The sequence below is a fragment of the Nerophis lumbriciformis genome, linkage group LG01, assembly GCF_033978685.3.
Source record: "Nerophis lumbriciformis linkage group LG01, RoL_Nlum_v2.1, whole genome shotgun sequence".
Taxonomy (NCBI): domain Eukaryota; kingdom Metazoa; phylum Chordata; class Actinopteri; order Syngnathiformes; family Syngnathidae; genus Nerophis; species Nerophis lumbriciformis.
In genome coordinates, this window is record NC_084548.2 from 19,693,167 (window position 1) to 19,708,178 (window position 15,012).

Sequence of the window (15,012 nt, forward strand, 5' to 3'; positions counted from 1 at the left end):
ATCAAGAGGGGTAATTACTATACTTTAATTTTAATTTTTTTAATGAAAATTATATTTTATTTTAATTGTTTGCCTTTTCGTAATTTTCTGTAAAGCACTTTGAATTGCCTTGTGTAGAATGTTGCTCTATAAATGAAATTGCCTTTCCTTACATAATTTGGAAAACTAAAACATTTTTATACGGTTGATTTAGAGGCAAATATTTTTTGTTGGAACTTTTTCATTGATTTATTTTCAGTGTAGCGCTAATAATGATGCAGACATTTTTTAAATTAAATTATTTTTCATTGTATTAATTTGAAAAAAATGCATCGGGCCCCCTGTTTAGTGGTTATTCAACATCAAATAAAGTTCATCACTGTTTCAAATGCCTTTAATGGTTCAGTCGGTATAGTTGGAAGCTTCAGGTCAAAGACATTGTCAACAGCCATACAAAAAAACCATCACCAAATATTCAATGTTGACTGAGATGAAAATAATATACAAAGCCCCCAACCCTCTCTAAAAACAAAAACAATAATTGGGCAGCATGTCATCACAGTACAAATCCAACAGCAGCATGCTCTCATACACATAAAAAAAAGGTTGTAGAACAACCCCGATAAGCAAAATGTACATTAAGAAAACTTTAGAGGAAATCAAAATGATGCATAGACAATCAAAAAGAATGTTTTAAAAACAAACGTAAACATAAAAAGACCTTTCTTTGTCCTGGATATGTCCCATCTATCGGCGGTTTCCATTGACGGCTGACCGCATTCAAACACCGACCGGACAGAACCAAGCAAAAGAAGCGCAGAAACACACGAAGGAGGCAGACATGCTTGGCTTTGAAACGTAACAGTTAGCTTAAGTTACACAACGTGTACTCAAACACATTAAATACTGAGCGTGTTGCTAGACAAACACTCTGGCTAGCTTGAGTCCATTTGAAAGAATGTATGGATTTGTCCCGATCAGAATAAAAATGTATCAAAATTGCCAATATCCCATTGATAGTAGTGCAAGAGATACGCTCAGAAATAACACCTTGTTGGGGTTTTGGTTTTATTTTAAAGGAGGCGGATTTAGTTCAGTAAACAATAAATTATGACTACTCATCAAATGCGCTAATTTCATTTGACAGGTTTATTAAAAAAAAAAAAACGGCACAATGAGTTCATTATTGTATTATCTATACAATAAAATGTTTTTTTTTAACCCAACTGTGTGTGCTTTCTAGTGTCTTTTTTCTTCTTCTTAAATCCACACTTAATAAAGCAGCACGAGCGCAAAGTGGGGCCTCATTTATAAAGTCTGCATCAACACATTGACAAAAACAACACAAAACAAAACAAAAAATCCTTCACGCGATGTTCCGCACATAAATCACTGTTTGGCCGCAGTGTGGACCCCTAATTGCCCACTGGTGATGAATGGCGTGCCGGTCAGCAGCTCACGTTAGCATCTCTGCTAGACAATTAGACCTCATTGGCCTCCGTGGTGAGTGCCATGACCGACAACACTAAATGAAAGTAAAACGTCTAAAATGGAGCATGTTGGGATTGTGGCGATTTCCAAAAAAGGCCCCCTGCTGCTCACTTGATGCCATGACATCCACAGACAGAACACGCCACAAGACTGCAAATACAAAGCCCCCACAAATGAAAAAAAATAAATTTTGAGTGTTTTCACCGACAGCCTTGGAGGCTTCCAACCTACGGCAACCCGTAAATAGTCAGAACAGATTATTATTTTTTTCTTTACAAAAAGGGCCGATAAAAGAAGGAGGGGGGTTGGTGAGCGGCGCCTCCCTCCTCACCCTTTCCGGGTCGATGGTCCGCTCCTGAGCATTTGGGTGTGGATGCAGCAGAGGGGAGGAGTGAGGTGGAGCTGCTGGTCACTATCGTCGATCCTCCGTCTCTGACCGCGAGAAGGCCATCACCACGTCCTCCGCACCTGTCCGTCAAAGGGTGATTGGCTCATGAATGATGCTACACGCTAACAACAATGACTGTGCTTTTTGCAGACCAGGGGTGTCAAACGTACGGCCCAAGGGCCGCATCAGGCCCCCAAACAGGTTTTATCCGGCCCGCGGGATGAGTTTGTTAAGTATAAAAATAATGCTGACATTTTTGAATGAAAGAAATTGGCCCTAGTGTGTGAATGTGAGTGTGAATGTTGTCTGTCTATCTGTGTTGGCCCTGCGATGAGGTGGCGACTTGTCCAGGGTGTACCCCGCCTTCCGCCCGATTGTAGCTGAGATAGGCTCCAGTGCCCCCCGCGACCCCGAAGGGAATAAGCGGTAGAAAATGGATGGATGGATGGATGGAAACTGGTGTTCTAAATGTGTCCACTAGATGTCGCAATAGCAATTATTTGTATTTTTGTAGATCAGTGGTTCTTAACCTGCGTTCGATCGAACCATAGGGGTTCGGTGAGTCGGGCTCAGGGGTTCGGCGGAGGTCAAAACACACCTGACTCAATATGTAAATAAAAACTTCTCACTATCGGCGTATTACGGATACGACAACAGCAGAAGTCACACTGATTTGCAGGTGTGTAATTTGTTGTGAGTTCATGCACTGTGTTGGTTTGGTTCTTTGAACAAGGTGATGTTCATGCACTGTTCATTTTGTGCACCAGCAATAAAACATGGTAACACTTTAGTATGGGGAACATATTCACCATTAATTAGTTGCTTATTAACATGCAAATTAGTAACGTATGGGCTCTTAACTAGTCATTATTACGTACTTATTAATGCCTTATTCGGCATGGCCTTATTATAACCCTAACCCTCTAACCCTGGCCCTAACCCTAACCAAATAACTCTAAATTAAGTCTTTGTTACTTAGAATATGTTCCCGTAGTGTCCAAAAAACTCTAAATTAAGTCTTTGATACTTAGAATATGTTCCCGTAGTGTCCAAAAAACTCTAAATTAAGTCTTTGTTACTTAGAATATGTTCCCCATACTAAAGTGTTACCAAAAACATATAACTTTGTCTTGAATTTGAAAAAAATATATATATATTTTTTTCACTAAAGAAGGGTTCGGTGAATGCGCATATGAAACTGGTGGGGTTCGGTACCTCCAACAAGGTTAAGAACCACTGTTGTAGATGATGCTACATATGTACAAAATAGACCACATGATGTTAGTACATCAGTCGAGGAAAATGATCAAACTACATAAATAACATGCTGTAATTTGATTTTGATATAATTTGTTTTATCTTGATAGATTGAAAATTAACACCAAAAAGTTGACTGATGAACATTATCACATAATTTATTTAGAAATGATAAATAACGACAAATAATATAGAATACTATTAACTGCAACATGTAAGTGTAAAAAACCCCCAACAACATTATGATTTGTACAATTTCGGAATGTGCTTGGTCTATTTTTGAAAAGGAGAAAACAATCTGAAGTTGTCTTTGTTTTTAAGTTATCGTGCCGTGATTTTACCAGTCCGGCCCACGTGGGAGTAGATTTTTCTCCATGTGGCCCCCGATCTAAAATGCGTTTGACACCCCTGACGTATGCAATGTGTGCCATAGGAACAAGAACATCCATTTTCTATACCACCTGTCTTCATTAGGCACACATTCACACTTGAGATATCCGATATTTGCCTTTTTGAACCGAACTTTGGTGTTTACAAGGCTGAAGATTGTACTCACCTGAAAGGGATGCATGCTCAAGGAGACACAATTACATTTCCAGATTCCTTGTTACACACACGCAGGTGTTGCATGAATTCCAGGAGGGTGCGTGTCTATCCACAGTGCGAAGCCGCTTCTAAGATGCTAAATCTCACCACCATAGCGGATAATAAACTCTGTTTTTTCCAAGTATCATTATCACAGCTAAGTATGCTACGCACACACTGCAATGTAAAGTAGGGGGTGATCGATCCAGATGTCGATACTGTCGATAACTACTAGGGCTGGGAATCTTTGGGCACCACACAATTCGATTCAAAATGATTCTTCATTCAAAATCAATACTTTTTTAAGAACTCTGGGTGCCAGTTCTATGATTAACTACATTCCTCCATAAAATAAATAACAACTCTGATTACTTCTATATATACTGGTTTTGTTTGATAAAATTCTACCCAAACATTTAATAAAGTCAAATACAAATAAGGCAACAAGAGAAGTAAATCTGTACAGCAAATATTGGCATCTTCATCAACAATATGATTTGAGTGGCTGGACAGGACAGATTAAAAATATTTAAAAAATATATAAATATATTAAGTAAATAGATGTATATATATTTTTAAAAACACTATTTTTGTTTTTTTAAATTGGATTAAGAATCGTTACAAGTAAAAATCGTGTGATTAATTAGAAAATTATTTTTTGACAACCCTAATAACTAGCATAATATCAGTCTATAGACGATACAAAAGTGATTAGATCAATATTTTTCTTTCTCTTGTTATTAAAATTATTTTTACAAAATAATTGTCTGGGGTTGTTTTGTTATCGTTTACAAACTCAGGCTGTAAGTGCCTGAATAAAGGAAGGCTTTGAGTGCAATACCCAAATGATTTAAATGGGAGCCAGTAGTTATTTTTGCTTTTGTTTAGGAGATGCTTTATTTTGGAATAAAATGTGTGTGTATAGCATTCAACACCACACATTTGACACACCATCTGATTTACAACAATACTAGCACAATCTACATTTAATAAGATAAGCTTAATTATTAGTTATTGTGTTTAGTAACTTGCTATAAAACATTTTCAGTTCTATAATCGTGTTGTAATATCGACTCAGGACTTGAAATCAGATCAGATCTGAGGCTAAAAATGTTGATAGAGCCATCACTAACTCACACTTTTGTAAAAAGTCTCCAATGAACATAGCCTGTGTGTTTTTGGGATGTACCCAACGTAACCCATGCAAGCCTGTGGAAAAACTAGAACATACACATTTTCCCCAACAGGGATTGGCAGACATGTTATCAATAACTGAACTTGCCCGCCCCAAATGAAAACACTAGAAATGCCATTTTATTTTTGCTACACTGACCAGATCTCAAAGGTGTTTTTGTGAGGCAGAAGAATGTTAAAGGGGAACATTATCACCAGACCTATGTAAGCGACAATATATACCTTGATGTTGCAGAAAAAGACCATATATTTTTTTAACCGATTTCTGAACTCTAAATGGGTGAATTTTGGCGAATTAAACGCCTTTCTAATATTCGCTCTCGGAGCGATGACGTCACAACGTGAAGCAATCCGCCATTTTCTCAAACACCGAGTCAAATCAGCTCTGTTATTTTCCGTTTTTTCGACTGTTTTCCGTACCTTGGAGACATCATGCCTCGTCGGTGTGTTGTCGGAGGGTGTAACAACACGAACAGGGACGGATTCAGGTTGCACCAGTGGCCCAAAGATGCGAAAGTGGACGTTTGTTCCGCACACTTTACCGACAAAAGCTATGCTACGACAGAGATGGCGAGAATGTGTAGATATCCTGCGACACTCAAAGCAGATGCATTTTCAACGATAAAGTCAAAGAAATCTGCCGCCAGACCCCCATTGAATCTGCCGGAGTGTGTGAGCAATTCAGGGACAAAGGACCTCGGTAGCACGGCAAGCAATGGCGGCAGTTTGTTCCCGCAGACGAGCGAGCTAAACCCCCTGGATGTCTTGGCTCACACCGTCCCTTATGCCACCGAAGATGATCAAGAGAAGAATATCGACCCGAGCTTCCCTGGCCTGCTGACATCAACTCCAAAACTGGACAGATCAGCTTTCAGGAAAAGAGCGCGGATGAGGGTATGTCTACAGAATAAATTAATTGATGAAAATTGGGCTGTCTGCACTCTCAAAGTGCATGTTGTTGCCAAATGTATTTCATATGCTGTAAACCTAGTTCATAGTTGTTAGTTTCCCTTAATGCCAAACAAACACATACCAATCGTTGGTTAGAAGGCGATCGCCGAATTCGTCCTCGCTTTCTCCCGTGTCTCTGGCTGTCGTGTCGTTTTCGCTTGCATACGGTTCAAACCGATATGGCTCAATAGCTTCAGTTTCTTCTTCAATTTCGTTTTCGCTACCTGCCTCCACACTACAACCATCCGTTTCAATACATGCGTAATCTGTTGAATCGCTTAAGCCGCTGAAATCTGAGACTGAATCCGAGCTAATGTCGCTATAGCTTGCTGTTCTATGTGCCATGTTTGTTTGAGTTGGCATCACTGAGTGACGTCACAGGAAAATGGACGGGTGTATATAACGATGGTTAAAATCAGGCACTTTGAAGCTTTTTTAGGGATATTGCGTGATGGGTAAAATTTTGAAAAAAACTTCGAAAAATAAAATAAGCCACTGGGAACTGATTTTTAATGGTTTTAACCCTTCTGAATTTGTGATAATGTTCCCCTTTAATGAATGCAGGAAGTTATGTTCAAATTCAAAGCAGTAAGACTTTGGCCCACACAGTCACCTTGCGCTTGACCGACCTGGGATACAAAAACCTTGCAACTAGACCAGGATTTTAGTCCCATTATGCAGTATTTCTACTATAAAGCTAGCATTTATCCGCACGTGAATGGATTTGATTTTTTTGGGCATAAATGCAAACTAACATGCTTTATAGTGACAAATGGCTGTCATTTTTAATGAACAATTAACCAGAACTATCCAATAATAATAATAAGATGCTGGAATGAGTCACAGTTCTTAACGCCTACAAGTAAGAAGGCTGTCAGCTGGTGTCTTTTTCTAACAAAGCATCAAGTAATTTGTCTTTGCCAAGACAGATCCATCATGTAGTTATAGCGCAGAACACCTGCTAAGAAACTTTGCCTCTAAAGAAAGAATGCACATGTCTCAACTCTAATTTAATCAACTGCACATTTGCTATGAATGGTCCTGGCAATAATTGATTTTATTCTGCCATTATGCCAATTAATTCAAGGCATTCTCACACAAACATTTACAGAAAAAATACATGCTCTGAATACAAAGGCTACAATTCAATGAGATTTTCTTATTATAAAAAAATATTAAAGCGTCTATTTTCTTTCAATTGCATTTTTGTGAGAAATGTTATATTTAATTCAAGCTTATTTTTTTAAACAATGCAAAGAAAGCATATACCTGCCGGTATGTGTAAGGGATTAGCATGCACACAATCTCAGTACTGAGTAGGAATGTTCTGATAAAGGTTTTATGCTGCCAAATCCTACACCAGCACAATATATTAACCAGTTATTGTCTTTTATTACATACAATTGTTTGACCAAAACAAAGACAAGAGTACAAAATAACTAAACAAAATCAAAAACTACTATCTACTTCTCATCGAAATATTTTTTTCCCCCTCAAAGTCCTCCTGTGTCCAAGGAATTATTCTCAGTTTGTAAACATTGACAAAAACAATAAAAATAAGAGTATGAGAAAATAAAAATATTAATCTAATCTAACTACCCTTGGTGTCCCCATCACCGGTTTTTGGACCCTCCTCTTACATGTTGTGTACTGACTGTGACAATGCTGACACACCAACGGTTGCTGTTATATTATGCTCTCTAGACTTAATGATCTACTTGTTAATTTCATGTTAATAACTGCTTACTTTCTGCTGCAATGTGATTCCATCTCCAATTCTTAAGTTGACTAAGCACTTATTTCTTGGTGTTTCTAATAACTGATAATGATATTTTTGATATTAAGAAATGCAGTTTATTTGCCCTAATGAAGGTGAATATTATTAGCTGAGGGGAGTGGTTCCACACTGTGTATGGAGACACACAATTAGCTGCTATGTTATCAGCAGGGGGACTAAAAATAAATACACTATTAGCCAGAGGGGATCGGCGTTTGTGATCGGCATTGAAAGGCATTAATTTGGAAATCGTGATCACATGCTTTTTCAGGAAAATTGTTCGAGACTGATTAATGGCCAATCGATCAGCTAGGGATATAACTATATAAAAATGTCAGATTATCATCATTATTGTGGTATTGTTGAATGTGCTCAAAAAGTACAGACACTGAAATCTTTTAACCAAGTTTTCTTTAAAAAACAAAAACAGAAAAACAACAACAAAAAAACACTCTAAAATAAATAGACACATACTTTCTTGGCAGAAAAAAACATTAAATATTGTTCTGGCTTTATAAGAGCCATATTATTACTAATTGAGTGTTTAAAATGGTTTATCTTCCATTTTAATTTGCAAACATTTTAAAATGTTTTTTTAGTAAATGCAAATTGGGTGTTTATTTTGTTTCACCACTGGCTTATGTGAGTTCACTTCTGTTGAAATCACCTACATTTGCGTCGACTCGACACCAACGAGTAAAGATCGATCACTTTGTGCTAAGACTGCACAGCCTTTATGTTCAATGTGAATATCTTAGTTGTTCAGACAGTAATGTATTTTATACAGGGCTGGATTGAGCTATGTTGTTTTTTAATTGGAGAAAGACATTAATGTCTCTTGTGTTCATGTTAGAATTTAAGATAGCTAGCAAGCTAACGCTAGTCAGTCCATGAGTTTATCAAAGTGCAGTTATCAATCAGAGTTTTTCGATAATTTTAGTTTATTACAATAATACTAACCGTCAGGAGTTTTACCACGGTTATCGTTATTACAGTTTATCGTTACATCCCTAATCCCTACTACTCAAGAGTACTCACATTTCAGCAAACATGTTATATACGTACCGGTATTATATTTTCTTTAGGGAAAACACCTAAGAATACTACCTCAGTACTGTACTATACTATGTCTGCATATAAAGCTTTTACATAAAATCATTAAAAAATTACACAATAGCTTTTCCCATTGACATAGAAGTAGAGATCATTGTCATCCAAGGATCCAACACAACGTGCAAAGACATCTAATAAGCAAAAGGTGGAACAGCAGCTCAGTGGCTCCAGCAGGTGCATTGAGTCGCTGCTGACGTAAATACCATCAACACCTTTTCAGACAGCCGAGAAAGAAACAGCAGCTAGTGATCTCGAAGAAAAAAAGCTGTTATCTCCGCAACCCTTGAGTGTTTGTTGGATTGAATTATCGTAGAGATAACAAAATATAGGGCAGAGACCTTGAGCTTCCTCGTGCAGCAGATCTTCCACATCAGACTGGAGCAAAAGATTAATCTCTACGGGGAATATTCTGCTCCTATGCGGCATTTAGGTTGAGCTTGCTTACTTTTTAGGGGGTTGGGAGCTTTTAATGTGAACTTTGAAGCATCTTTCCTCATGGGAGCTCATTGGCCGACCAAATGAGGTTATGGTAATGAGCAAAGAGGCGAGAGGAAACGGGCCACAACATGATGGTGCGTGCGGGTGTATATACGAACGCAGATGCAAGCACCATCAGGCTGCATGTTTTACTTTTCTTTGCAAGTCATGTTCAGACCTCGCCCCGACACAAACAAACACACACCCTGCCATACAATACTACACAAAGAAGCACGTGGAAAGGCCTGGTCTCCTAAAGATGTTGCCTAGCGACAGATAATGGCCAGCAGGCTTCTGCCCCTGCCGCTGTCTGCAAGCAAGCAAAACGTCTTTTAGTGTTTCAATAAAGCTCAGTGTCCAGCTGTAGTCGGGACCCCTCCCCGCACTGTGCACTGATCCCCTTGTCAGGCCTTCTAACATGATGCAGCTCTGGATTATGGACTATATACACAACAACAACAGCAGCGGTATCCATGTGATCCCATTTGCACATCATAAACACTCAGAGAAGAATAATAGCTGTCTGTCCCTCTAGGAAAGCAGTGTGATGTTTGTTTTTAGTAACCTATACATTTATTATTTGTTTTGTTGTGGCCCGCCACTGAGAAAACTGGACTGCCATGGTTATTTGGCGCTAGCTGCTCACCCTCGCTCATGTTCACATTATAATGATCTATCTGAAATAAATGGTGTGTAGTTACAACTCCGTCCAATAGATGGTATCGTAATTGCATGGTAAGAACCATATTAGATACAGGATCACTTGCTTGTGCAAACTGCAGAGCATGTCAACCAAAAGATAAACAGCACACTACGTACAGTAATCGCTCCCCCACTCTATGTGGATAACAATAACTGGGCGGTAGCACAAACACGGAACTTCAACTGTACACAAAAGTGTTAATAATTGTGGCATTTAAGCAGTTAGGACCGCGCATGAAGCCGATGTTGATCGCCCACCTTTGAGCATTTTACGATATATAATTTCAGTTCACTATTATTTGGCGCACTGCCATCAGCAGAGTCTGCCTTACGCTAGGGAGACATAATTAAGGGGAACAAGTAAAGTAAGTGAAGTATAACTGCTAAAAAGATCAAAAATGACATTGCTCTTTCGCATGTGTAGAGACATGCGAATGCATATACTTCCGCCTATGTATTCTTCCCCTGAGCGTACATAACTACTTCTCCATTTTGTTTGTACGGGAGTGCGTACATAACAATGAAAAACCGTAACTTGTGGACTGCCTGTATTATGTTACTTAAGGTACTGCTGTAATGTGATATGGATGTTCAAGTTTACACTTGCCGCATAGCGGTAAGACCATACAGATGTGTTTTTGGGTGTAATTTGTTGTTTTCTTATGCAGATTCTGTGTCTGCGATGCTGGTCTGCTATCAGTACCCACTCACTGGGAGCGAAAACCAGCTTGTTGTGTTCCAAATTGAGGTAAGGTCAGATAGTTTTAGTAGTCGGTGTAAGTAAAATATATCCCAGAGTGGTAATTGACAGCTTAAATGAACTTTGAAGCAAAAACAAATTACATTTAGAAGAAAGCTTTAAAATTATTCATTTGGCCCACTACATTAGGATGCATTTGCTAATTAGGAAGCAGACTTTAAAGGGCAGGTCAAAGCCTTCAGATTAATTTGGTCCAACTTTTGGTTTCTATCCTATCAAAGGAGCCTGAGAGCCTGGGAGGAGCTAATTGAGCACATATAATTTGGAAATAGTTACCACAACATATTTGAGACCGAGATGAAAGCATATTGAGGGCAAAAAAGCCTTTATGTTTGCTCCGTTCTAGCTGGAATGAGGAAGTACAAGAACCCTGATTTTTACTTGCAAATTCAGCCTGACAAAACATTCACCAACATAATAAAGACAAAATAGGAACGACATTGGAATGGTTTCTCCAGGTACAAGTGAGGCAGAGAAAAGAGGAGTATTAAAATAACACATTCCGGCCGTGTAATTAGCTAGCCAACTCTCTGCTTATTTCCATCTACTGAAGTAGCGCGTTGCAACAACACCCGAGACCACAGGGGAGCATGGCTTTCCTGGGACAGACGGAGTTGCCATGGCAACTCCTTTACGTATCTCGCCGCCTTTGTTGAGGCTCTCAGGCGTCCTTCTGCTTCGGGGAGGAATAAACTTTCCTTTGTCAGATCAAGACGGGATAACGAGGCCGCCAGCTTGAAGCTTACTGCCACCGCGGACTACAATATTTGACTGAATTGATGTCTGTTTTAAAGCTCAGAAATTAAAATGATTTTTTTAAAAGGGGAAGTGCATTTTGGGGGGGAATTTTGCCTATCGTTCGCTAATGTGTGTATGAGTGTGTATGTCGTCTGTCTATCTGTGTTGGCCCTGCGATGAGGTGGCGACTTGTCCAGGGTGTACCCCGCCTTTCGCCCGAGTGCAGCCGGGATAGGCTCCAGCGACCCCCGCGATACCAAGGAGACAAGCGGTAGAAATTGGATAGATGGATGGGTGGGTTCGCAATCATTATGAGAGACATGACGATGGATGTTATTTTCGTGTCGTTCTCGCCATTTCCGGTCCTAAATGGCTGTCAAAGTGTACCAACTTGTCGGAATACATTCTCAGACTTCTTCTGTCCAGGTGGGATGCATGGAAGGAAGTGAGAAAACACCTCGCCAGTTGATCATTTTGAAATTGTACACAAGCTTGTGATCAGAGCACCACTATAAATATTTGTCTGCATTAGTGCTTATAATAGCAATATCACAAATACTTGGTTAATATTCAAATGTAAATGGAGTATTGTTGGCGGTTTCTAAATGGTTATTTATTGGATTTAATGGGCGAGGTGGGCAGGGTTAGGGGAGGGTTTGGTGGTAGCGGGGGGTGTATATTGTAGCGTCCCGGAAGAGTTAGTGCTGCAAGGGATTCTGGGTATTTGTGCTGTTGTGTTTATGTTGTGTTACGGTGCGGATGTTCTCCCGAAATGTGTTTGTCATTTTTGTTGGTGTGGGTTCACAGTGTGGTGCATATTTCTAACAGTGTTAAAGTTGTTTATACGACCACCCTCAGTGTGACCTGTATGGCTGTTGATCAAGTATGCCTTGCAGTCACTCGTGTGTGTAAAAACCGCATAAATTATGTGACTGGGTCGGCACGCTGTTTGAATGGAAGAAAAGCCAACGTGACGACAGGTTGTAGAGGACGCTAAAGACAGTGTCTTCAAGGCACTGTCCGGGTGGAAATCGTCAATCATTATGAAAGACAGGACGACGGATGTTTTTTTAATGCATTTTAAATAGTAAATAAATGCGATCAAAATTCTGCTTACAATGGGGCTTATGGGAGCCGCTCTATTCTGACCATAAAGCCCTTAAAAAAACATCCAAACACCTCCATTAAGGTTTTACAATCATGCTGTAAGCATATATGTAATGTAGTAACAGGCACATTTATAATAACATTTAAATATTTACGTATTTTGCTCATTTCAAGCATATGCAGTAATTTCAGAAACGCATCACAATGTTTGCGTTTTTTTTTTAACTAGATCACTGATTACTACTTACCACAGACTTTATGAAGCCAACACATAATAAAACATAATTTACTGTGCAATGTCTGCTGTCATTAGCAGCTCTGTGCTCTTGTGTCATCCTTTTGTGTTCCTGATGTTTCCCTCTTGTTTTCATGTGGGTTTTTTTGCCTTTTGGTTCGGGACCCTTGGGGACTGTGTGACAAGGGGTGGCACTTTCGTGACTTCTACGATGCTTTTTTGTGAACTTCCGGATCTGCCCCCGGGAGCCTTTTGGCCATGGAGACCAGCTGCTGGGTCTCTGCCACACCAGAGTCCGTTTGGAGAGACTGGAGGAGTATGCGGATGAAGAGACAAGGCTGCGGAGCTGGCGCTGAGCGCCGGGATGGACAAGCTTCACAGTGTCTTGGCTGAATGAGCAGGTATCGGACACCTCGGTCTCCTTGGACGTATCCTCGCTCATCCATGCGGACTGGACACTGGCCGAGAGTTGGTGGGCGGCCGAGGGTGGAGTCGGCTCTCTTGGTTGCTTTGTTGGGTCTGCTCCTGTCTCTGGCCATGCTTCCCCCACCCCAACAGACGATGGCGTGGAACACAGCAGAGGCCACCACAGTGTATATGTTTTTGGTGTTTTACTTTTGTGGCTGTGTGTAGAAGTGGCTGGTTGCATCAGGTCTGCTCTTTTAATGTCTTTAATGTCCTTTGTGTTCTTTGATGTTTTCTTCTTACACACATGTTTATGTGCGCTATGGGTATGAGTTTTTTTTCCCTTGGCCTCAGTCTGGACCCCCTTTACAGGCGCCCAGGCTTAGACTGATTTACCGTATTTTCCGCACTATAAGGCGCACCTAAAAACCACAATTTTTCTCAAAAGCTGACAGTGCGCCTAATAACCCGGTGCGCTTTATTACGATTCATTTTCATAAAGTTTCGGTCTCGCAACTTCGGTAAACAGCCGCCATCTTTTTTCCCGGTAGAACAGGAAGCGCTTCTTCTTCTACGCAAGCAACCGCCAAGGAAAGCACCCGCCCCCATAGAACAGGAAGCGCTTCACCCGCCCCCGGAAGAAGAAGAAAAAACGCGCGGATATCACCGTACGTTTCATTTCCTGTTTACATCTGTAAAGACCACAAAATGGCTCCTACAAAGGACAAGGATCCGGTTCATAAAAAGACGCAATCTCTCCATCCGCACACGGATTACTACCGTATTTCACAGCAACTGATATTCCTGTGAACTGCACTGTGGAACGGGAGCACGTACGGTGAATATTCGCACCACAGAGAATGAGAAGTCATCCTTCACTGTGGTTCTAGCTTGCCATGCTAACTTCCACCCAGGGTGATATTCAAAAGGAAGACCTTGCCAAAAGAGACCTTTCCAGCCGGCGTCATCATAAAAGCTAACTCGAAGGGATGGATGGATGAAGAAAAGATGAGCGAGTGGTTAAGGGAAGTTTACGCGAAGAGGCCGGGTGGCTTTTTTCACACAGCTCCGAAGGCGAACACACCTTCACTAAGACGGGCAGATAGCGCCGGTCGACATACGCCGGGCAGATAGCGCCGGTCGACATACGCCGGGCAGATAGCGCCGGTCGACATACGCCAACATCTGCCAGTGGATCGTAAATGCCTGGGCAGATAGTTTCGGTCACAACTGTGGTCCGAGCTTTCCGGAAGGCAGGATTCACAGAACTGCTGCACAACAACAGCGACACTGAATCCGATGACTTCGACGAGGCGGAGCCGGCCATTTTTGGATCCCACGCTTGCGCAACTTTTCAATTCGGACACCGAAGACGAAGAATTCGAAGGATTTACGAATGAAGAATAACTTCAGAAGGTGAGCGCTATGTTTATTTTGTGTGTTGTGACATTAACGTTCGAGCAACATTATGTTGCTATTTATTGCTCTACACCATTTTGAATTTTACTATGTTTGTGATTGCACATTTGCGTACATTTTGGGACAGAGTTGTTAGAACGCTGGTTTTCAATATATTATTAAAGTTTGACTGAACTATCTGACTGTTTTTTTGACATTCACTTTAGCGCAGCGTTTTTTTGACATTCACTTTAGCGCAGCGTAGGCGCGGCTTATAGTCCGGGGCGGCTTATTGGTGGACAAAATTATGAAATATGTAATTCATAGAAGGTGCGGCTAATAATCCGGTGCGCCTTATAGTGCGGAAAATACGGTATTTATTTTTTCTCCCCCTCCCCCCGCGTTTACATGTTTCTCACCTTTTTTGTAAGGGGCGCCGGAAGTTGGCAAACCCG

General features: G+C 40.5%; 1 protein-coding gene across 1 annotated transcript in view; it reads right to left on the bottom strand.

The window, feature by feature from the left end:
• Positions 1–357: 357 nt before the first annotated feature.
• Positions 358–15,012, bottom strand: part of ctnnbip1 (catenin, beta interacting protein 1) — a 45,744-nt gene continuing 31,089 nt past the window's right edge. The window contains exon 4 of the mRNA XM_061976960.1: positions 358–1,938. Coding sequence (XP_061832944.1) covers positions 1,883–1,938 — 56 coding nt within the window. The 3' untranslated portion in view covers positions 358–1,882. The remainder of the gene's footprint in view (positions 1,939–15,012) is intronic.